The sequence below is a fragment of the Heterodontus francisci genome, chromosome 42 (assembly GCF_036365525.1).
Source record: "Heterodontus francisci isolate sHetFra1 chromosome 42, sHetFra1.hap1, whole genome shotgun sequence".
In the NCBI taxonomy this organism is placed as follows: domain Eukaryota; kingdom Metazoa; phylum Chordata; class Chondrichthyes; order Heterodontiformes; family Heterodontidae; genus Heterodontus; species Heterodontus francisci.
In genome coordinates, this window is record NC_090412.1 from 7,510,913 (window position 1) to 7,535,818 (window position 24,906).

Genomic DNA, 24,906 nt, shown 5'->3' on the forward strand with positions numbered 1-24,906 from the left:
CTTCACCACTTCCTTTGAGCAACATTAGGAATTTTTTTGGCTTCTTAGAAGTTTCATTAATTTAAAATATATTAAGCACTCTCTGGTAGTGAGGGGGCTTTCATCCAACTCTTGTGGGTGGGTGGATAGCTTGTGATCTTGGTCACTTCTCAGCTAATGTCATCTAAGCCCATTAAGGAAGCAAGTGTCATATCCCACACATCAGAATGTGGGAAACGTAGATATAAACCAGAGTTGAAGGCGCTTCAGGAGTAGACATGTTCATTCTAAGCCAACCACATCTGAATTCACAGACGCCAGTTAACCTTTTGATAAGGAAAGTTTGGAATGTCTTCTCAACTTTGCTCAGCAGCCAAAACTGCTCAATGCCTGCCAACCTCAATCACATCGTTTTTAATAACATGTCCATGCAAACACTCCATCACTTTCATTCTTCTAAAAAAAATTGCAACAGCCCAGACATATTCAATTAAGAATTCAGAGTGAAATGTTCAGACATTAATCTTTTTTTGTTAAGTCGTGCATTTGCTCATGGCAGGCTTGCATCCAATTTACAATATGGATCGGTTCACTGCCCTTTGCAGCATAACCTCCTCATCTGCCAAATGAAGTTTATTGAAAAGTTTAGTGCAGTAAAACTGCTGGCTACTGCACAGTTGAGTTCGGACTGCCCCTACCACACTTAGAGACTCCTAGGTTTTTTTAGTTTAACTATTTTAATATGAAACCCAGCTGTTTTAATTGGAATTTATTTATTGAATGAAGTGCAGATGTGAACTTGATCAGTGGAGCTGGTAACATTTCAGACACAAAACAAAAACAAGGTGTAGGTTCCTTAAAGTTAAAATATTATGAGCTTCTGGAACGAACTCTCCTATAGAGTTCAGACAAAGGCCTGATTCAGTCCTCTATGACAATCCTTCAAATGCACTTATGATGAAAGAGGAACTGAAATGAAACACTGGACTGAGTCCAGTCAAGAAACACTGGTGGAACACTGAATCCATTTACCAAAAATAAACCTTTCATGACCTGTTTCTTCTTCTATGACACACGTATTCCAAAGTCAGTCATAAACTAAGACTCAAAAATAAAGATAGCCTGATGCATATATATATATATATATATATATACATATGTATCCTTTTCTCAATCAATGCAGAGAGACAGAAAGAGAGAGAGAGACACGTACACTGGATTGAATTTTATGTTGCCGCCACTGCAAATCGGCGGCGGCCATAACTAATGGCAGCCCGCACGCGCAGGCTTTACTCCACGGAACCACCGCGATATTAAGCACGGCGGTTCACTTACATGGTCAGGGCAGACCGCCACCCCCCCACCCCCTAACCACAATGGCGTGGAGGGAGCGGGTGGTCCGCCCCCGTCAACAGCGACAGGCGCCATTGCGTAGGCACCGACACCATTTTTAAGGGATTAAAGCCCTTCCATTCCGTTTACTAATTTAAAGATAAAGGCATTGTAAATTAAATTTAAAACAGTAAATAAATGTTTGTCGCCCCTCTCCCACTCCCCCAATAACCGTACACTTCATTCCGTGCCCTCTCCCCCACAAAATACTTATCTTGTGAACCCGACCTTCCCCTCGCCCCACAAAGTTCATAAGCTTTTATCTTTAACCCTTCCCACCATCCCCTCCACCAATCATATTAGTTTGACCCCACTCCCCCCTCTCCATCAATGTCCCGCATTGGATCTCTGAATGGAGATCCTAAGGCGCAGGAGTGCCGGCCACCTGCTACAATATCGGAGTGGGACGGACAGCGGGAGTGAGTAAGTATTTACTTCATTTATTTTAATAAATTTACGTATTTAGATTGGCCTCCCGTCACCAAGCGGCTAGGGGGCCACCACGAGGCCTCGACGCTGCCGGCAATATCGGGCCGGGCATTCCCGGCGTCGATGCCCGTGGAGGGCCTCTTTCAGAGACATTTTCCGCCCCCCACCAATCCCGCCATGACCCCCGACATTGGGGGGGGGGCCTGTAAAATCCAGCCCACTCAGTGAAGGACAGGGTTGTGGGATATTGGGCAGGGAGTATTCATAAGTGGAGTGCTGTACTCTTTTGGGAAAAAAAAAAAGCCAGAAGCATCACTGGTGGAAGGTCAGCAATACTCATCTCTTGACTGCAGGATCTTTGGATGCTGGCAGGCAAAAGGAAGTTGCAAAGCACCAAACAAAACACGCGCACATTCCTGAAACTGCCTTCGTGCTTTTATCAAATAAAGATGTTCAGATCAAACACGGAAGGCAAACTTCCGACTGCAAATAGTATTGAATGCAGCAGTGCTAAAGTCACACCATGAAACTATAGGGCATAACTGCCTGTGATCTTCCAAGTTATTGATTCCAGCTGTGGCATCATGATGAGATGCCAAATGTTTCCATAGAGAATAATAAAAACAAAAAAGGTACACATAGCATAAAAGTGCCCCAAAGCTACTCTCCCAGCTGCTTCAGAGAAATACTGGTAAACTCTAGCAAATGAGAAGAAAATACGTTAAAAAAGTGAACATTCAGCAAAATAAAAGTTGCTTCTAATCACATTTGTAACCCTCAGACCTACAGTTTACACTAGAGGCATCAAATACAGTTAACAGATTTGTAAGATAAACACAAGTGCTTAAAAAGCAACTGATTTTCACACTTGAGTTTGTGCCAATGGGTTTTTTTTGCCTGTTGCACACAGGTTGTCTAGCGAAGAAAGGACTCAGGCAAATAACCTAACAGGTTGCAGTATTGGTGAAGAAATTCAGAGGTTGGATTGCCCTGCCCTTCCAGAGGATAAGGGTATTGAGAATTTGGGCGGCTGGGGAAAAAATAAGGACAAATGAGTGTAGGGGCAAAGGGGAGGAGGAAATGAAGGGGAAAAAGGGCTGTTCTTCGTTAGTCTACCCAGAAAAAGTTGATGAACCACTAACCGTCTGACATGTCCTTGAGGACTAAATTCTCCAGCTCTAGCCACTCTGTGTTCAGTCGTTTCATCAATTTGAAGGCATTCACTGGGTGCCCAAGGAACCCTTCTGGATCTTTGGTAGCTGTCTCAGTAAGGAGGTCCAGCTTTTCTGCCCACCTATTAGGATTGAGAAGAAATTAATGCTAGGAATTAATCAAACTTTCACTGATATTATTATACATTAAATTACATCCCAATGGTTTGGTGCACAAACACATCAGCCATACAAAGGGAGGGAGAAGAGAAAATGAGAGAGAAAAAGAAAGCACTGAAAGAGTGGAAGCTGTTAAACAAAGGCTTCTTCAAAATTCCAAGAAACTTGGTTACCGTTTGATTTCACCCAGCTTGGTCTCTTCCGCTTTGATGTAATCTTTCAGTGAGGTCACCAGATCTTTCTCGGTGTATAGCAGATCTGTCATCTGGCCTGCCCAAGGACAGCAACACAGTTTTATGCAAGATGCTTTACTAAAGTGAGGAATTTGATCAAAGCAGGTCGACAATTATTTTTATGAAATTGAAAAATATTATTTGATTCTTTCTTCTTTTGAACAAAAGCTTTACCCCTGCAACATTCATGTGTACAAATCTACAGAAAATCATTCTGGAAACCAGTTACATCAAAAATAAACTTGGATGCATGCATACATTTTGGAAGTTGCAAAAGAACATTCTCAACTCAAAGAGGAGTCAAAGGGACAGATCAGCTATATACTCAACCCACCCCACACTGCCTGCTAAAGCACTACTGCTCCCGTTACAATTAGTAGGGTTCAAAGAGATTTTTCTGTGATTTTCACCAGTTACAATTGCTCCTTCCTCCTCCCAAAAGTAAACTGTTATTTTCTCATTTGGAATAATCATATGGAATAATGTCAGTGTCACTGTTCGCAACCACGCAATACTTTGGAATTTTCAGCTGCCTTTGAGCCAAAGAGGAAATAAAGCCTGGCTTGGGTGTAAAATTAAAACCCAACCCGGGCTCGACCCGACAACAGCCAACCTGAACCCGACCCAGGCCTGAGTCCTTTCATTTTTTTTTTTAAATGCCCCACCCGACAATAACAAATATATTAATGAAACAGAGAAAAATCATAGATTAAAGCGAAAACAATACAAAATAGTACAGTCCAGCCCGACCTGACCCGAGCCCGAATGCTGGACGCAGAATATAGACCCGACCCGAACCTGACACGTAGTTGGGTTTGGTCGGGTTCTGGCCAGGTAGCCAAGCTTTAAAGAGGAATACTGCATTCATAGGAACATATGAATTGCAAGACAAGAAAAGACCAAGATCCATCGACACCTTTTACCATCCTGGTAGCCGCATGGTGCAACAACAATAGTTGGCTAATCATAGCAATCAATCTCTATCAATTAGTCTACAACAGACCCAGACATGAGGCAAGGAAACCTGCAGTGGTGGAGAGCTTTGGGTACCACAGTCAATGCTTCTCTCCCATGCATACCGGGCTATGAAGTGCATAATTTTTTACGTTTATATTTTCTAAAGCCACACGCAATGAAGCCTAGAAATTAACATTTAGCCTTGAATCAACATTTTTTGTACAATAGGAATGGATTAATGGTGGGGCGGATGTCCTGGTTTGACACACTTTGCTCTGCGATTAATTGCTGGAATATGCGTTACTGAACAAATTGTTGGAGCTGAGGGCTGACAGGTCTCCCGGTCCTGATGGACTGCATCCTAAGGTCTTAAAAGCAGCTAGTGAGATAGTCGATGCATTGGTTTTAATTTTCCAAAATTCCCTAGATTCGGGCAAGGTTCCATTAGATCAGAAAATTGTGAATATAACTCCTTATTCAAAAAGGGCAGGAGACAGAAAAAAGGAAACTAAAGGCCAGTTAACTTAACATAGGAAAATGTTAGAAGCTCTTACTAAAGAGGTTATAGCAGGGCACTTAGAAAAATTCAAGTTAATCAGGCAGAGTCAACATGGTTTTGTGAAAGGGAAATTATGTTTAACCAATTTATTGGAGCTCTTTGAAGAAGTAACATGTGCTGTGGATAAAGGGGAACCGGTGGATGTACTGTACTTAGATTTCCAGAAGGCATTTGATAAGGTGCCACATCAAAGGTTATTGCGGAAAATAAAACCTCATGGTGTAGGGGTAACATTTTGATAGACGATGGATAGAAGATTGGTTAGCTAACAGGAAACAGAGAGTAGGCTTAAATAGGTCATTTTGTGGTTGGCAAGATGTAACGAGTGGTGTGCCGCAGGAATCAGTGCTGGGGCCTCAATTTTCTACAATTTATATAGATAACTTGGATGAAGGGACCAAAGATCGCTACATTTGCTGATGACACAAAGATAGGTAGGAAAATAAGTTGTGAAGAGGACAAAAGGAGGCGATAAAGGCATATAGATAGGTTAAGTGAGTGGGAAAAGATCTGGCAATTGGAGTATAAAGTGGGAAAATGTGAAACTGTCCATTTTGGCAGGAAGAATAAAAAAGCATATTAGCTAAATGGAGAGAGATTGCAGAGCTCTGAAATGCAGATGGATCTGGGTGTCCTAGTGCATGAATCGCAAAAGGTTAGTATGCAGATACAGCACATAATTAGGAAAGTGAATAGCATGTTATCATATATTAAAGGGGAATTGAATACAAAAATAGGAAGGTTATGCTTCAGTTACACAGGGCATTGGTGAGACCACATCTGGAGTACTATCTACAGTATTGGTTTCCTTACTTAAGGAAGGAGTAACTATGTTGGAAGCAGTTCAGAGAAGGTTTACTAGACTAATAGCTAGAATGGGCAGGTTGTCTTATGAGGAAAGGTTGGACAGGCTAGGCTTGTATCTGCTGGACTTTACAAGAGTAAGAGGCGACTTGATTGAAATATATCAGACCCTGAGGGGTCTTGACAGGGTGGATGTGGAAAGGATGTTTTCCCCTTGTGGGAGACTCTAAAACTAGGGGGTCACTGCTTAAAGATAAAGGGTCGTCCACTTAAGACAGAGATTGGGAGAAATTTTTTCTCTGAGTGTCGTGAGTCTTTGGAACTCTCTTCCTCAAAAGGCGGCGGAAGCAGAGTCTTTGAATATTTTTAAGGCGGAGGTAGATAGATTCTTGATAAGCAAGGGGTGAAAGGTTATCGGGGGTAGGCAGGAATGTGTAGTTCAGGTTACAATCAGATCAGCCATGATCTTGTTGAATGGCGGAGCAGGCTCGAGGGGCCAAGTGGCCGACTCCGGCTCCTAATTCTTACGTTCATATGTATGTTGACAACTTTGTAAACAGTGGTCACTAAATTTTAGACAAAACTTTTGCTTGGGCATTGAGTAACAGGACAATGATGGCATCATGAGTATGGGAGTGTCCCACAAGGAGAGGATCCAGCAGCATTGTTTCCATCAACCTTCAGGCCAATTTCAACACTTTGAAACTTGCACCATCCCAAGCTAAACAATCAAAGATGTACAACCCATTCCCAGGCTGCTTCCAATATCACTTTGTAACCAGCCACAGAAGGTACGCATGATTTGGTCCATTGCGATTCCCTTTTATTTAGCACATCAACCCAGAGGGCAAAGGAGATGATAGAACTACAAATATTTTTACAATAGTGATTTTTTAAATTGTCTTTTATGAATAGTTACATTACCTGGATAGAGAAGTGTTTTAAATTCAAAGGTCTAGCTTCTTTCAGATAATACAGATTACTTTCTGCTTTAGGTCCTAGGACTGTCTCTTCTTGTCTTAGTTGTGCATAGCTTACATAGCAACTCTGCTGGTTAGAGAAAATGCACTGGCACAGTTACATTAAAATGCAGATTACTCAGGTCTCTTGAACAAGTATAGGTTAGCATTAATATCAGATTCCCAGTCAAGCAATAACACCCTTTAAAACAATTACTACTTAACCCAAAAAGGAAAGCTTGTGCTTACCGATAGATGTGAAGAAATCATTATGGGCCTGTGAGAGAGAAATCAGGACTCCTAGTCCCAAAATGCACCAAATCTTTATGCACGCCATGGCTTGGTAACTGGACACTATACTGGATAAAATAAACAGAAAATGGGAGATTTAAGTGTATTATCATTTCGGAGGAGTTAAACAAATTGAATAATGGTTAGTATGTGTAAGCTATAAGTGGTATGAAAGTTATTCTTGTGCACAATTGACTGCAAGGTTATAAAATTAAAGCATATCTTTTCACATTGTCAATGGTACAATAAAGAGCATCAGTGAAATCACATTTTGACACAAGTGCAGGTCATAGAATACGCAGCACAGAAGGAGGCTATTCAGCCTATCATGCCTGTGCTAGCTCTCTGAACGAGCTTTCTAATTAGTCCCACTTTCCTGCTTTTTCACCATAGCCCTGCAAGTTTTTCCCATTCAAGTATGTATCCAATTCCCTTTTGAAAGTTGCGGTTAAATCTGCTTCCACAATCCTGTCAGGCACTGCATTCCAGATCATAAAAATTGCATAAACATTTTATTCCTCATGTCGCCCACCTCCATTCTTTTCCAATTTCCTTAAACTGGTAGAAAAATCACACAAGTGTTTCCCAAAATGAAACACAGTGTATTAGTTGGATTCAGTTGCCAACATTCTTGCCTCAGAGCCAGCCTTACTTCAACAGTTTAGTTAGTGGTCACTGCTTTAAAATTGACAAACTTCCCTGCTTAACAGGCAACGGTTAAAAGTTATTATTGAAATATGAAGTGACATTAATCGCAGTGCAGCATTAACAGTCTGCAGGACTGTCTGATTAACCTGCTTCTTACAAAGCCCCACAGGACAGCATCAGCTCATAATTTGGCTCACACTCAAACAGTGCTGCATCAATTGGAAGTGCCATACTTTGAATGAAATGTTAAACCTAGGCCACGTCTGCCTGCTCTGGTGCTTTCAGGTGGATGTTAAAGAGCCCACGAGCACTATCGAAAGAAAAGCAGGGAGTCCTCCTGCTGTCCTGGCCAACGTTCCACCTTTAACCAGCATCACCAAAACTATATTAATCCGGTCATTCATCTTATTGTTATTTGTGGGATCTTGCTGCACATACAATGATAATCCCATAGGCCTGCACATCATCCTCATGCATTTCAAACAAATGCAGACTGAAGTGCTTCAAGAGATATAACAAGGTGTTAACTAAATGTAAGACTACATTCTTTCTTTTCACGGCTGTTGCTTGCTGGCACACAAAGATTTACAAGCCAGAAACCCCTAGCAGGGAGGGTGTGTTAAGACAGGCGTTCGTGTGAGAACAGCAAACGATGTAGCATTTGTTGCGTGACTGCCTTTTCTGAAACACAGCACAGTGTAGGCTGTAAAAACAGAAACAGCTGCAATGGACCATACCTTTTGTTCATAATGCATTCAGTCATCACATTGTCAGATAGTTAAACTATCCATATAATACTTCCCTTTAATGTTTTAGTAAATAACTTCAAGCCCTGCTCTAGGAATTCAGGACATAAACTGCAGTAATTTTAAATATTGCTGGAGGTGCTGCCCTTCGGCTGATATTAAACTGAAGCTCTGTCAGCCTGTATATCTATTTACTGAAGTTGCAAATATTGAATGAAGATCCCACCTTAAACACTATTTGAATAACCTGATTGGTGTTTCTGGCATCTTGCTGTGTGCAAAATAAATAGTTGCCACATCTGCAAACAAACTTTACGTTAGCTTTTCCTTCATAATTAATTATATAAAATATATATTTAAAACTTACGATCAAGCCCGCAGATTATCTATATAAACATTAAATATATTTACGAACTCCTTTAAACCTATGCCATACTCCCATAAAACTACAGAGGTTATAATTATCCTTTAAATTACTTGTACTGGTATGTGCAGTTTTCACTCTGTCTTGCCTATAATTCTCTATCTAAAATAACTCAGAATAGATGATAGGCTGTAAATCTCTCTTCCCACTCCCAGGAATATAGCAATTATGCACTTAATATAGAAATGTTTAACCTTCTTATATTTAGAAGATTCAAATCAAGTGTCAAACTTAATTTACCATTAGTTTTGCACTATGTAAACTGACTTACTTCCCAGTAAAAAGTTAATCAATTTTCAGAAATTGTGCTCAAAATAAGACAACCCCTAAGGTCAATAAGAGGCTAACTACTGTTGCTCCAGGAATATTACCTTTAGATCGACAGCTTCCTGTAAAAATCCGGTTCCTCTCCTGGGAAGGTGAGGGAGAGAAGCCGGCAGCCTTTCTTTCACCTTTTTTGTTTAGTTTATGTTTAGAGATACAGCACTGAAACAGGCCCTTCGGCCCACCGAGTCTGTGCCGACCATCAACCACCCATTTATACTAATCCTACACTAATCCCATATTCCTACCACATCCCCACCTGTCCCTATATTTCCCTACCACCTACCCATACTAGGGGCAATTTATAATGGCCAATTAACCTATCAACCTGCAAGTCTTTGGCATGTGGGAGGAAACCGGAGCACCCGAAGGAAACCCACGCAGACACAGGGAGAACTTGCAAACTCCACACAGGCAGTACCCAGAATTGATCCCGGGTCGCTGAAGCTGTGAGGCTGCGGTGCTAACCACTGCGCCACTGTGCCGCCCTTAGTAGGTATATTTTCTTTTAAGATTTTTCAGGAGTACTGTGTTGCTGTTTTCTAAATATATTTCAGCCAAATCAAGTGCATATGTGGCAAACACTTTGCAGGTGTGACAATGCAGAGATGCGACATCAGACTTTTATTACCTACAGTAGTTGGCAACACCCTCGCCTCAGAGTGAGAAGATTGTGGGTTCAAGTCCCACTCCAGATACGTCAGCATAAAAATCAAAGCTGATACTTCAGTGCAGTACCAAGGGAGTGCTGCACTATCGGAGGTGCTGCCTTTCAGATGAGATGTTAAACCAAGCCCCCTCTGCTCTCTCAGGTAGATGTAAAAAATCCCATGACGCTATTTCAAAGAAGAGTATGGGACTTATCCTTGACATCCTGGCCGATATTTATTCTTCAATTACCTTCACTAAATAAAACTGATTTTCTGGTCATTATCACATTGCTGTTTGTGAGTTCTTCCTGTGTGCAAATTGGCTGCTGCGTTTCCTAGAACAGTGATTACACTTCAAAAGTACTTAGTTGGTTGTAAAGCGCTTTGGGACAGCCTGAGGTCATGAAAGGTGCTACATAAATGCAAGTCTTTCTTTTTTCGAAGACTGATAATTCCCTTGTGCAAATAACATCATGAAAGTAGAAAGTACTCTCAACTGTTTTTATCCACACCCTCACACATCAGTCACTGGTACAGAATGAGCACCTAAAATTTTAATAGAATGCATCAATAACAATTACTGATAGCAAGGAATGATTTTAAGGTCAGGACCCACAACACCATTTGAAGCCTTCCATAATATTAATGCATTCAAATTACACCCAAGTATCTATTATTCTGCATGGAAATTGTAATTCACTCCAGTCCACTCAAACAAGTAAGAGATTCACAGCGCAGTTTAGCTGAGAATGCTGTAGATCACATTTATGGCATGCTTTTGATAACCACAGTAAAGCACTTCAAAAATACACAATTAAACGGTGAAGTGCTATATGGTGTGAGGATGTTATGAGTCATTTTATAAATATAAGAAAAACAAGAATTTATATAGTACCGTTCACCACCTCAGCCTAAAGTGTTTTACAGCTAATTAAGTACTGTGATTTTGAACTATAGTCATTATTGTAATATAGGAAACATGAAATTCATCTGTTGTATCAAATGAATGTGAATTTTTCTAGAATGTTTAATCTTGGGATGAGAGCATTGCTGTCAAGGCCAGCATTTATTGTCCATCCCTAATTGCCCTTGAGAAGGTGGTGAGCTGGCTTCTTGAACTGCTGCAGCCCATATGGTGTAGGTACACCCACAATGGTTTTTCCTGCAGCGGTTTGATACAACTGAGTGGCTTGCTAGGCCATTTCAGAGGGCAGTTAAAGTCAACCGTATTGCTGTCAATCTGGAGTCATCTGTATGCCAGACCAGCTAAGGGGTGGCACATTTCCTCCCCTGAAGGTCATTAGTGAAGCTGATGGGTGTCTACTACAATCTGGTAATTTCATGATCATTATTAATGAGACTAGCATTTTATTCCAGATTTATTAATTGAATTTAAATTCCCCAGCTGCCATGGTGGGATTTGAACTCATCTCCGCAGAATTAGTCCATGTCTGGATTACTAGTCCATTAACATTACCACTACGCTAGAATGAGATTGCATAGCTGGTTCCCAATGTTTCTGAAACACACATCAAGGAATGGTATTAAATGAGAGGCAGCAACCACCAATCAAACTCATAAAATAACTTTTGCTTCCTATTAAAAACGTGAACATTTACAATTAAGTCCAAGTATCACTGCCGGGAACTGATATTTTATGAGGGTTGGATTAGCAGACAAGATACAATTAAAATCAGAAGTTATATGGTGTAATATGACTGGCCTTCCATCACAGACATGTAATTGTCAGCATTGATCACTGGCCGAGACAATGACCAAAGTTTAAATCTAAGTAGAGATGGGGATTCAGGGTGCAATCATTCTGCCACTTTGACTTTGATAAAAAGTGTTTTGAATCAACCCAAAGTCACAAAAACTCAAGATTATTCAATACAAAGTTGAAGCCCTGATCTGAGCTTGAAATTAAAGCAGAATGAATTCTGCTTAAAACGAACATTTAAAGAATAGGAACATGACTGCAATTCGGCAACATGGCAAGTTCTTAATTTAGCCAGGGAAGATACTAATTGGAGATCAGGCAAATCTACACGGCTTGTGAGGAACAAGATTAAAAAAAAGGGATACATTATTCTGGGGATCTTGTGCTCAGTCAGGTAGCCAATTGAATGCATGTCTGCCCATGGAACTCGACAAGAGGGAGCCAGAATGGCCATCCCTGATTTTCTCACCATTCTTCTTGAGGAATGGCTTGATATTGCTCCACAGTGAAAATTAGGAATCAATCACATGTGGAAATTGACAGTGCCCATCCTTGTCCACCTCTCACTGATACAACACAGTGGAATGCTAAGGCTGTTGTAATCTTGGACACCAAGTTTAGACCACAAATTCAGATAGTCCCAGGATACAAGATGTCAACTGTTGGAAGGCAGTGTGAGCATTTCTTAGTGAGGTGAAGAACTTCGGAGACAGTGAATGCTGGCTCACGGGTACATTTTGACACAGATCCAAATCTTACCATAGAGATAGTTTTGAAATAAGGCTTTGAAATAAATCTCTAGAGGGAAGATGGCAGAGAGTTTAGATATCACTTGTTCACATAGAAGGTGGTGAATGTGAGGAACACACTGCCTAAAGACACAGTGGGGGTGGGTCATTTTAGCAAATTCAAGAAGGAGCTAGATAGATCTTTGGCAAAATAGATAATTAAGGGATATATAATGTAGCATGTTTTTGAACATTGAGACCAGCTTGGCACATTCTGATGGTTGAATTTTGTATAATCCTGTCTTCAATTAAATTCTCATTTATTTCAAAGCCAGTAACTATCTCTATGGTAAGACGTTTCACACCTTGAAAGTAAGCAATGGCGAGGAGGCCTAGGTGTGTACAAGGCAGTAAATGATATAGAAAATGAAAATCTCTTAAGCTGTCATTTTCTTGATCAAGCTGAGAATATTGCCAACATTTAGGTGTACATATGACATTCCTATTGTTTGAATATAGGAGTTGTCATTCATTTTAAATCAGCCACTACTATTGACATCAGCAATTTCTAGACTATTATTCTTTTTGAGTCTTGAATGTTTTGAGTTATATCAGCAATTACATGGCCCATTAAGTCACTGAGTATTAGCAAAGCCAATATCGATTTTAGCACCAAGAGTAATTGCTGTGTTTCTCAGTCTCAGTTAACAAACTGCACTTATTTAACACCTTTGTTGTTGGAATTGTCCCAAGCCACTTCGCACAAGAGGAAACAGACAGCAAGCAGGAGTGGGGAGGGAGACAGCCATTTGAAAAAAGTAAGAAAATGTAGCTCTACACATTTGGGAGGAGAACTGCAGAATGCAAGGACATGAAGGCAAGGGAGACCACAGTCAGTGTCGAGGGCAAAATGCACAAAAGACCACAGTTGGAAGATTAGAAGGTGCAAGCTAGAACGTAGGGGTTGAAAGAGGCTTTAGGGTGCGGCAAGTCATGGAGGCATAAGTTATGAGTGGTAAAAGTAGCATTAAAAAGGGAAGCAAAAAAATTAACAGTTCTGATGCAAAGTCTCTCTCCGCAGATGCTGCCTGACCCGCTGAGTGTTCGCAGCATTTTCAGGTGTATGCCTTGGCTCAGTGGGCAACACTCTTGCCTCTGAGTCAGAAGGTTGTAGTTTCAAGTCCCATTCCAGGACAAGAAAGAAAAAACAAGAACAGTGCAGTACTGAGGATTGCTGCACTGTCAGAGGTGCCGTCTTTCAGATGAGACGTTAAACTAGGGCCACGTCTGCCCTCTCAGGTGGGTGTAAAAGATCCCATGGCACTATTTTGAAGAGCAGGGTATTTATCCCCAGTGTCCGGGCCAATATTTATCCCTCAATCAACATCACAAAAAACAGATTAGCTCATTGCTGCTCGTAGCAGATTGCTGTGCACAAATTGTCTACCCCCTTTCCTACAACAGTAACTACACTTCAAAAGTATTTCATTGGTTATAAAGCGCTTTTCGACATCCGGTGGTTATGAACAGCACTACATAAATGCAAGTCTTTTGGCTTCTTTTTCTGTTTTTATTTCAGATTTCCAGCATCCACAGTATTTTGGTTTTGTAAATCATTAACATTGGTTTGCTTCACAATCTAAATTTTGGTGAATAAAGAGCAATGCCTAACAAATACAAACTGGTACTGGTGAATAGTTCTCACACAGGCCATATACATGTAAGTAAACGTTTCTGCTTAGTTACACACTGTTGGCCCAGGAAATGTTCAACAGATCAAGTTTTTTTTCAAAGCAAAGCACAACACTAAACTAAAAGCAAAATACTGCAGATGCTAGAAATCTGAAATAAAAACAAGAAATGCTGGAAATACTCAGCAGGTCTGGCAGCATCAGTAGAGAGAGAAGCAGAGTTAACGTTTCAGGTCAGTGACCCTTCTTCAGAACTGGCAGAGGCTAGAAATGTAATAGGTTTTAAGTAAGTAAAGCAGGGGTGGGGCAAGAGATAACAAAAGAGGTATTGATAGGACAAGGTCACAGGGAATAGACAGTCACTGAGGAAGGAGATATGGCTGTGAAAACGAGGTTTGGTAGACACTTTATAAAACACCAGGAGGAAACAGAAAGCAATGAAGGTAAACAAGGTCAAAGAGACAAATGAAAATCCCGGAGAGAAGAGCAGAACTTCTTCAAGGTAGGCATTCCTGGAAGAGAAGTGCTGTGAATTAAACACTAAAATAAAAGCAAAATACATAACACTGATTGCTCTCTTTTTGACTTTACATTAATATAGCGCTGTGGTATTGAGGCCTTATAATCTCAGCGGAGTGCATACTTTGTGTAGGCAGACCTGCATTATTGTAATGAAATCAAAACAGCAATGGTATACACAGTTAAATTTAAATAAACTGTGCCAATGTTTTTCTTCTCTCTTTCGAATCATTCATGTACTACAAATTAAGTTCTAAATAGCTTGGCTCCTGTTTCATGTAATAGTGCAACAGTGACACATTCTTGTAGTTAGTACTCCTCACTTCTGCATGTACTGAATAGTGCTGCACTGTGCAGCAGAAGAGAATTATTATAGAAAGCTTGCTACTAATCCCCTGGGATCCCTGCAGCACTAGGCCACCCCTCTATTTTGTACTATTCAATGCTCATTTGTTCAGTCTTGAATTAGTGACTAACACATGGGAGAGGAGGTGTGGCCTAACTAAGAAAATATCTGTGTTCCTTTTCTGCCAAACTGTTTGGCGGGGGTGGGGATGGGCAGTTGGTGTCCAAATATGTAGTTTTGTTAAAGCGGAACTGCACAAACCTTCCGTGGAATTTCCCTCCTCCCCACTTCAGCACATTGAAAATTCAAACATTATCAATACAGAATAAGAATGCTTGATTGCCTGCAACATCTCAATTGGGACTGGGCACTATATGATCTTTCTGCAATGCAGCATCCTGAGATTCAATGGTGTGAAAACTCATGAGGCCATTCCTTTTAAAAAAGATAAATATTTGAAGGGAGGAAGATAGAAGGCTATGGAGAAACAGCAAGACAGTGGAATTAGTTTTGGGTTGCTCTTGTATAAGGGTGGCACAGTCACAATGGGTGAATGGTTTCCTTCTATGCCGAAAAGTTCAATGGTTCCATGGCTGTCCTCTAGCTCAATGTTAGTGTTCAGTGCACTGGCTCAACCAAGAGTTCATATTTGTCAGTCTTGCTGGATTCCATAGACAAATTCCAAAGAGCTAGGGTTTAATTCAGGTATCCATACTGATTGTTTATTGAGAAAACATTCCCATTGCCTGATTCTTGCCAGGAAACATGATATGCAATTTCATAGGGTGGCCATATGATACAAGTATTTACACAGTAAAATTAAACTGACATTTCCATGAATGAATGGAGAATTCAAGAAGTCCTGCCATCCATTTCACACTGTGCTGACAGCACTTTGGATTGAGTCTTAATAAATTGGCAACAAAATTCAAGTGGAAATTAATTGGATTCAATCTGGGGAAAAAAATTGGTAATGTAAAACATGAATGCTGCCACACAGGAAAGACAACTTGAGTTCTATTTCATCAGGAAATTTAAGGACAGCCATTGGGAGTCAAGTATACGTATTCATAATGGCGCAAGGTACTTCTTAATTACCTCTTTAATGAGCGAGATAGAAGCAATGTACCTTATAATAGAGTGCACCGTATATAACAGTGTTAGTACAGTTGGTGTTTTATACTGTATTTCCATTATAAAGGCCAGTCATAAAAAATGGGCTCGTGTACATGTTGCAGAATTCCACCAGCATCCTATGTATATCATTCCTCTGAATCTGACAGTAAGCTCTCAACAGCAGTAAACAGAATAAACTAAAGTTAATCTACTGACAAATAACCCAAAGCTACACAAATGAGTGTCAACTGTGCAAAGCAGCAGCTGTGCAAGCATTCTTCAGTCTGGCATTGTAATAAAAGAAATGCCACATTGACCTGCAGGTCACATCGTATGTTACCTATACATTCCACCTTTATGTAACAGGGAGACCACTCTGCATGAACATTACTACATTTAGTCACAACCAAAATTAATGTGTTAGAACCAATAGTAGAGTTAAAATGAATGATAGGGGCGAGAAAAAAATGAAAAAGCGTGATTCAAATCTACCGAATTACTCTGAAGTGCTGTGACTATTGGCCAAGTGTAGGTAAAAACAACAGCCATTTTGCACAGAGCAATATCCTACCAATTTCTGTGAGATAATTGATCAGTTAACTGGTTTTTTGGTGGTGGTGTTGATTGAGAGGGATTTTGCTCTTTGGATAGTGCCACTGGACTTTTAACAACCACCTGAACATCAGCCGAGTCTTTAGTTTAATCTCTCATTTGAAGGAGAGCATCTCTGTGTAGTACTTCCCTCAGTTAATGATGTGTATTATGTTCAAGTCTTTGAGTGGGGCTTGCACAGGTCAGAGACAAGTCAACTAAGTCAAGCTGACTCTTGGGAGGACACCGTATAACAAAAAACAAGTCTTATTGTAATTTCTGTGAGGTAGGAATGTGAGCGGAGAGACTGCCCCCCTCCTGAGACCAGCACTGCAGTGTAACACACTCTTTAATGTCCCGTAGCCTTGTGAGTGCATAAGTACATGAGAGAGAAAGGAACAGAAGGACATGTTGACAGGGTTATGGTTCAATGAAGTAAACAGAGTGGGAGGAGGTTTGTGTGGAGTATAAACAGCATTGACTAGTTGGGCCAAATGGCCTGTTTCTGTATTGTAAATTCTATGTAATTCTATTATAAACAGCTCTTCCTTATCTCCTCTGCCGTGCAGTGTACACACTATCTGCAGAGAGGCAGCAGACAGGTGATCTGATTATAAGAGGTGTTTAAAATAATAAAAGATATTCAACAGGATAGATACAGAGAAACTATTTCCTCTGTCGGGTGAGTCCAGGACAAGGGGGCACAATCTTAAAATTAAAGCTAGGCCATTCAGCAGTGAAGTCAGGAAGCATCTTTTCATACAATGGGCAGCTGAAATATGGAACTCTTTCCCCTACAAATGGCAGTGGATGGATGGATGGAGGAATTAAAATTTTCAAGATCGAGACTGACAGACTCGTGCTAGATAAAGGCACAAGGGATATGAATCAAAGGCCAGTAAATGGAATTGAGGTATTTTTCTTTTTTTCTTTTGGGCCTCCTTATCTCGAGAGACAATGGGTAAGTGCCTGGAGGTGGTCAGTGGTTTGTGAAGCAGCGCCTGGAGTGGCTATAAAGGCCAATTCTAGAATGACAGGCTCTTCCACAGGTGCTGCAGAGAAATTTGTTTGTCGGGGCTGTTGCACAGTTGGCTCTCCCCTTGTGCCTCTGTCTTTTTTCCTGCCAACTACGAAGTCTCTTCGACTCGCCACATTTTAGCCCTGTCTTTATGGCTGCCCGCCAGCTCTGGCAAACGCTGGCAACTGACTCCCACGACTTGTGATCAATGTCACAGGATTTCATGTCGCATTTGCAGACGTCTTTAAAGCGGAGACGTGGACGGCCGGTGGGTCTGATACCAGTGGCGAGCTCGCTGTACAATGTGTCTTTGGGGATCCTGCCATCTTCCATGCGGCTCACATGGCCAAGCCATCTCAAGCGCCGCTGACTCAGTAGTGTGTACAAGCTGGGGATGTTGGCCGCCTCGAGGACTTCTGTGTTGGAGATACGGTCCTGCCACCTGATGCCAAGTATTCTCCGGAGGCAGCGAAGATGGAATGAATTGAGACGTCGCTCTTGGCTGGCATACGTTGTCCAGGCCTCGCTGCCATAGAGCAAGGTACTGAGGACACAGGGCTGATACACTCGGACTTTTGTGTTCCGTGTCAGTATAAGACCAGCAATTATCTAAATGAATGGCAGAATGGGCTCAAGAGTTTGAATGACCTGCTCCTGTTCTTATCAGCCTCTACAAACACTAGCAGAGCTGCCTGCTAAAAGGAGCTGGTCAAATATCCCCTCGACACCAAGAAATATATTTTTCAATCGAAACTTCCACTTCTAAGACCTCAGAGTTGGCCCAATCTCCACTGATACAAATCATCCAGCCTTCAAGTCCACTCCAGAGACTTGAACACAAAATCTAGGCAGAGACTCCAGTACGGTAACTGAGGGAGTGCTGCATTGTCGGAGGTGCCGCCTTTCAGATCAAAGGTTAAACTGAGGCCCCATCTGCTTCTAAGGTGAACGTAAAAGATCACATGGCACAATGGCGCAGTGGTTAGCACCGCAGCCTCACAGCTCCAGCGACCCAGGTTCAGTTCTGGGTACTGCCTGTGTGGAGTATGCAAATTCTCCCTGTGACCGCGTGGGTTTCTGCCGGGTGCTCCGGTTTCCTCCCACAGCCAAAGACTTGCAGGTTGATAGGTAAATTGACCATTGTAAATTGCCCCTAGTGTAGGTAGGTGGTAGGAAATATGGGATTAATGTAGGATTAGTATAAATGGGTGGTTGTTAGCCGGCACAGACTCGGTGGGCCGAAGGGCCTGTTTCAGTGCTGTATCTCCAAATAAAAAAAATAAATATTTCGAAGAGCAGGGGGGTTACCCCAGTGTCCTGACTAATATCTATCCCTTGATCAAAATCATAACAGCAGATTATCTGGTTATCACATTGTGGGAGCTTGCTGTGTGCAAATTGATGCTGCGGTTCCTACATTACAACAGTGACTACACTTCAAAAATACCTCGTTGGCCGTAATGTACTCTGGGATGTCCTGAGGTCGTGAAAGGCGCTATATAAATCCAAGACATACTTTTTTTTTAAAATAGGAGGAAAGGAACACCCTGTTACAGCGCACTATTAACATTGTGCTACAGCTATGAATATATACACCCAGGAAACTGAATTCAGACTTACCCAGATTCAACCCAAACGTGGCAGTTCTTAGGAAAGAACCTTAAATTTTAAACTTGTGAATATTTTCATCCTCATCTGCTCAAGCACTTTCACATCAATGCCTGGAAACAGCATGGACTAAAATTCAAATCTTGCCTTTCTCACCAGGATCCTGGCTGTTGTTAGCATAACTCCTCGACTCCAGAAATGGAGCTGGATGCCAGAGAAATAGCTTGGCTTCCAAAACCAAAGATGAAACTTGAATCCCATGTTTACTTATTTTACATTTCCGAGGCTGCTGTACTTCTCATTAATATCTGAAAACCAGAGCTGTTCATTTGTTGAGCACATCAACAATTACAATCAGAATGCAAAGAACGAATTCAATAATAAAATTTTCAGTTTAAACAGGCACTTCTTATTTTTCCCCAACTTCATTATTTTACTTCCTCCCTGTTTTGCCCCAAGATAATTATGCTGACAGAAAGCTTTTATATTCAAGTTGTCACATGCCAAAATGATGGGCCATCTGCAGACAGCAACACAATACTTACGTACTAGCTAAGTACCAAAACAATCAACAAAAAAGTCCAATGAAACAGCTGGAACCACTGCACAGTGCCTAACTCAAGGAACCCATCTGCTATACACAATGTGGGGCAGTGTCAGGATATTCCAATACTAATGGGGATGCAAAAAGAATGTACTTTTAAAAAAAAAATCTGTTTGCACTCAGACAACTCAAAAATAAATTTCTGCTGTACAAATTTTATTCCTGGCTAGTCTGTCACCCACAGCACCATGGCTTGCTATTAGATTACGGTGGAATTAATATCTAGTGATGATTGCAAACCCAACAGAATCCTGATTTTAGTATTTAACATGTCCTGGAAGCATAATCAAACATTTACTTGCCAAGTTTCACAAGAAAACACTAATCTATACGAATAATGCAAAACAAAGCCAAATATTGTTGTAATTAAAAAGCAGAACCATGTCAGACCCAATAATCGGCACTGAAAATAAAATGCAAGTGATGTAAAAATGAGGGAACTTCAGCCCCAGTCAATTTATAGCAAAAGTGGGTTTCCATCTAATAGGTGTGTTCGTAGTTTACTCAAAAACTGAAATATAGCAGCTTCTGAGTATCTTCACCAGTCGAATCTAACTTAACCTTGAGATTACATTAACCGTTCTTCACATCACATCCAGTCTAGCTAAAAAAAAACATAATGCCTCAAGCACCAGAATTGCATAATCAATTTCTGTAGTTTCTTTGCACTGGTAGATTAAAGAGATCAAACCTGAATGATAAATAGCATTAGGTGCAGAGCTCACTCCATGTAAAAGGGAAGGCCATCAGGCTTCATGTTGTACATTCTGGGAAAGCCAAGACCAATAAATGTGGAATGGGGGCAGTGAGAGAGGCGCAGAAAGAGAGGGAGTAAGGCAGGAAAGGATATATGTGGTGGGGGGGGGTTGTAGCGGGGAATAGAGTAAAGAGGGGTGAAAAAGAGGGTGAGGGCAGGAGGAGGATGGAGAGGGAAGGAAGGAGATAGAAGAAAGACTTGAATTAAAATACCACCTTTCACAACCTCTGTTTGTCCCATACTGCTTTACAGCCAATGAATAACTTTTTGTGAAGTGTAGTTACTATTGTAATGTACGAAACAAAGCAGTCAATTTGCACACAAGGTGCCACAAACTGCAATGGGAGAAATGACCAGATCATCTGTTTTTAGTAATGTTAATTGAGGGATTAATATTGGCTTGGACACCAGGGAGAACCCCATGCTCTTCTTCAAAATAGCTCCATGGGATCTTTAATGTCACTGAGGGAGGCTAGAGCCTCAGTTTAACATCCCATCCAAAAGATAGCCCCTCCAACAATGTAGCAATCCCTCAGTATTCTACTTTGCCTCAGTCTACATTGTGTGCTCAAGTCCCTGAAGTGGGACTTGAACCCACAACCTTCTGATGCAGAGGCAAGAGTGCTACAACTACCCACTGAGCTACAACTGACATTCTGATGACAACTGAAAGGGAGAAGGGAGAGTATCTTTTTTACTTATCAGTCTCTTTAGTCTTAATTATAGAGGCGACTTTGATTTTTTTTTTTGGTGGAATCAGTGGTAAAAACCTTCCAGCTCTGAATGAGATTCCTTTTGCTCCCATTTAATATCAAAGATGACATGTTCACTCTAAAAGCAAAATATCATTCTGCTTCAGATCCCAACACATTAAGTTTTCCCATCCATATACAATAGATTTTTGCTTTTTAATTTTTTTTTTAGAATGCTTATAGGTTCCCCTTTCTCTCCCTTCCCCCAAACCATGAATTTCACCTTTCTCTGAGGGTTAGCATCCAACCTGTTCCCAAGCCCCTGTCAATACTCGGCTATAACCAGCCTGTATATAGGGCGGCACAGTGGTTAGCACCGCAGCCTCACAGCTCCAGGGACCCGGGTTCGATTCCGGGTACTGCCTGTGTGGAGTTTGCAAGTTCTCCCTGTGTCTGCGTGGGTTTTCTCCGGGTGCTCCGGTTTCCTCCCACAAGCCAAAAGACTTGCAGGTTGATAGGTAAATTGGCCATTATAAATTGTCACTAGTATAGGTAGGTGGTAGGGAAATATAGGGACAGGTGGGGATGTTTGGTAGGAATATGGGATTAGTGTAGCATTAGTATAAATGGGTGGTTGATGTTCGGCACAGACTCGGTGGGCCGAAGGGCCTGTTTCAGTGCTGTATCTCTAATCTCTAATCTGTATGTTGATTGCCCAAGAGCAGGTCTATGGAAACCTACAGTTCCTGGTTTCATACAGCTCTACCCATGTTGTTTTGTTCTCTTCCCCCCTCTCTCACATACATGCCTACACATAGTAACACTTCATTTTCTTGTAATATATGCCCTAAACGTTTCGATCCCCTACAAATTTATTTCCCTATTGAGAATTTTAACTGACTGCATTCCTTCCCTTAACACTCAGAAAGCAGTCTAGTCAAAAAGAAAAAGGAAGCATTCATAAGGGCTAGAAGGCTGGGAACAAACGAAGCCCTTGAGGAATATAAAGACAGTAGGAAGGAACTTAAACAAGGAGTCAGGAGGGCTAAAAGGGGTCATGAAAAGGCATTGGAAAACAGGATTAAAGGAGAATCCCAAGGCTTTTTATATGTATATAAAGAGCAAGAGGGTAACCACGGAAAGGGTTGGCCCACTCAAGGACAGATGAGGGAATCTATGTGTGGTGCCAGAGGAAAAGGCAAGGTACTAAATGAGTACTTTGCATCAGTATTCACCAAAGAGAAGGACTTGGTGGATGATGAGTCTAGGGAAGGGAGTGTAGATAATCTGGGTCACATCATTATCAAAAAGGAGGTGGTGTTGGGCATCTTTCAAAGCATTAAGGTAGATAAGTCTCCAGGGCCTGATGGGATCTACCCCAGAATACTGAGGGAGGCAAGGGAGGAAATTGCTGCGGCCTTGACAGAAATCTTTGTATCCTCATTGGCTACAGGTGAGGTCCCAGAGGATTGGAGAATAGCCAATGTTGTTCCTTTGTTTAAGAAGGGTAGCAAGGATAATCCAGGAAATTAGAGGCCGGTGAGCCTTACGTCAGTGGTAGGGAAATTATTAGAGAGGATTCTTTGGGACAGGATTTACTCCCATTTGGAAACAAATGAACTTATTAGTGAGAGGCAGCATGGTTTTGTGAAGGGGAGGTCGTGTCTCTTGAATTTGATTGAGTTTTTTGAGGAAATGACAAAGATGATTGATGAAGGAAGGGCAGTGGATGTTGTCTATATGGACTTCGATAAAGCCTTTGACAAGGTCCCTCATGGTAGACTGGTACAAAAGGTGAAGTCACATGGGACCAGAGGTGAGCTGGCAAGATGGATACAGAACTGTCTCAGTCATAGAAGACAGAGGGTAGCAGTGGAAGGATGCTTTTCTGAATGGAGTGCTGTGACTAGTGGTGTTCCGCAGGGATCAGTGCTGGGTCCTTTTCTGTTTGTAGCATATATAAATGATTTGGAGGAAAATGTAGCTGGTCTGATTAGTATGTTTGCAGACGACACAAAGGTTGGTGGAGTTGCGGATAGTGATGAGGATTGTCAGAGGATACAGCAGGATATAGATCGGTTGGAGACTTGGGCGGAAAAATGGCAGATGGAGTTTAATCCGGACAAATGTGAGGTAATGCATTTTGGAAGGTCTAATGCAGGTGGGAGGTATACAGTAAATGGCAGAACCCTTAGGTGTATTGACAGGCAGAGAGATCTGGGCGTACAGGTCCACAGACCACTGAAAGTAGCAACGCAGGTGGATAAGGTAGTCAAGAAGGCATACGGCATGCTTGCCTTCATCGGTCGGGGCATAGAGTATAAAAATTGGCAGGTCATGCTGCAGCTGTATAGAACTTCAGTTAGGCCACATTTAGAATATTGCGTGCAATTCTGGTCGCCACACTACCAGAAGGACGTGGAGGCTTTGGAGAGGGTACAGAAGAGGTTTACCAGGATATTGCCTGATCTGGAGGGCATTAGCTATGAGGAGAGGCTGGATAAACTCGGATTGTTTTCACTGGAACGACTGGAGGTGGAGGGGCGACATGATAGAGGTTTACAAAGTTATGAGTGGCTTGGACAGAGTGGATAGTCAGAAACTTTTTCCCAGGGTGGAAGAGTCAGTTACTAGGGGAGATAGGTTTAAGATGCGAGGGGCAACGTTTAGAGGGGATGTGCGAGGCAAGTTCTTTACACAGAGGGTGGTGAGTGCCTGGAACTTGCTGCCGGGGGAGGTGGTGGAAGCAGGTATGATAGCGACGTTTAAGAGGCATCTTGACAAATACATGAATAGGAAGGGAATAGAGGGATACGGTCCCCGGAAGTGCAGAAGGTGTTAGTTTAGACAGGCATCAAGATCGGCGCAGGCTTGGAGGGCCGAATAGCCTGTTCCTGTGCTGTACTGTTCCTTGTCCTTAATACTAGTCATGGTCTACATCACTCACTTCCCAATAAAGGGACTTCAGTGCAAAATTACTGCAAGAAGATTACCCAGATGCTGAGTGAAAACTAAATAAGCTACAATTACATCAATTCAAAAGAGAATAGGTTCTTAAATGCTATATAAATCAATACTTGTGAATAAAACCATATAATCCACATTCATTATAAAGCCCTTACTTATCAAACATGATATCTGGTGCAACTAACCTGTCAACTTCCTGAAGTTATATTTTATGCCACTATATTAAGTAGTTTGACCCCATCAGCATCCAAAGTGACCTGCCCACCTGTTCGAATGGCCCAGTAACATCAATTGGGGATGACATGAGTGGCAGTTGTTTGTGTCGACTCAAGCCATCACTTTGGTACAGAGACGCAAACATGTTAGATGGAATTTAAACCAGATTAACTAGTTTACCATTCCATTTCTGATTGTGGGACTTGGTTTGTGCAGAATGTCTCCTGTGTTCACTATGTAACTATGCGCTCCAAATAGTATTCCATTTTTATGAAACTTGAGGAATTTCACTGATATAAGGTGCTATATAAATCCAAGTGTTCACTATACATGTAGTAAAAATCCAGTTGTAAAGCACGAGCTGGTTAGGCAGAAAGGCTATGCCAACTTCCTGCATACAACTACTGTCCTGATTGAAAGCAAGATCAAGTCTTTAAAGTAGCATTTTGAAATCTCTTGCTTTCTGGTCTCTTCACCATGAAGCATTTACAGCTAAAATAAAATGGGTAAGAAAGAAAGACTTGCATTTCTATAGCACCTTTCACCACCTCAGGATGTCCCAAAGCTCTTTACATCCAGTGAAGTACTTTTGAAATGTAGTCACTGT

General features: G+C 41.5%; 1 protein-coding gene across 7 annotated transcripts in view; it reads right to left on the reverse strand.

Moving 5' to 3' along the window:
• LOC137355423 (prolyl 4-hydroxylase subunit alpha-1-like) overlaps positions 1-24,906 on the reverse strand; it is a 74,985-nt gene that overhangs the window by 41,550 nt on the left and 8,529 nt on the right. For 5 of the 7 annotated variants that reach the window (XM_068020464.1, XM_068020469.1, XM_068020465.1 and 2 more), the window contains 3 exons: positions 6,893-7,002; positions 3,305-3,401; positions 2,943-3,094 (listed from right to left, as the gene is read on the reverse strand). In XM_068020464.1, the coding sequence (XP_067876565.1) occupies positions 2,943-3,094; positions 3,305-3,401; positions 6,893-6,980 (337 nt within the window). In that variant the 5' untranslated portion in view covers positions 6,981-7,002. Of the gene's footprint in view, positions 1-2,942; positions 3,095-3,304; positions 3,402-6,608; positions 6,735-6,892; positions 7,003-24,906 lie in introns of those variants that run through there. The other 2 variants (XM_068020467.1, XM_068020468.1) reach the window with 2 other exon arrangements.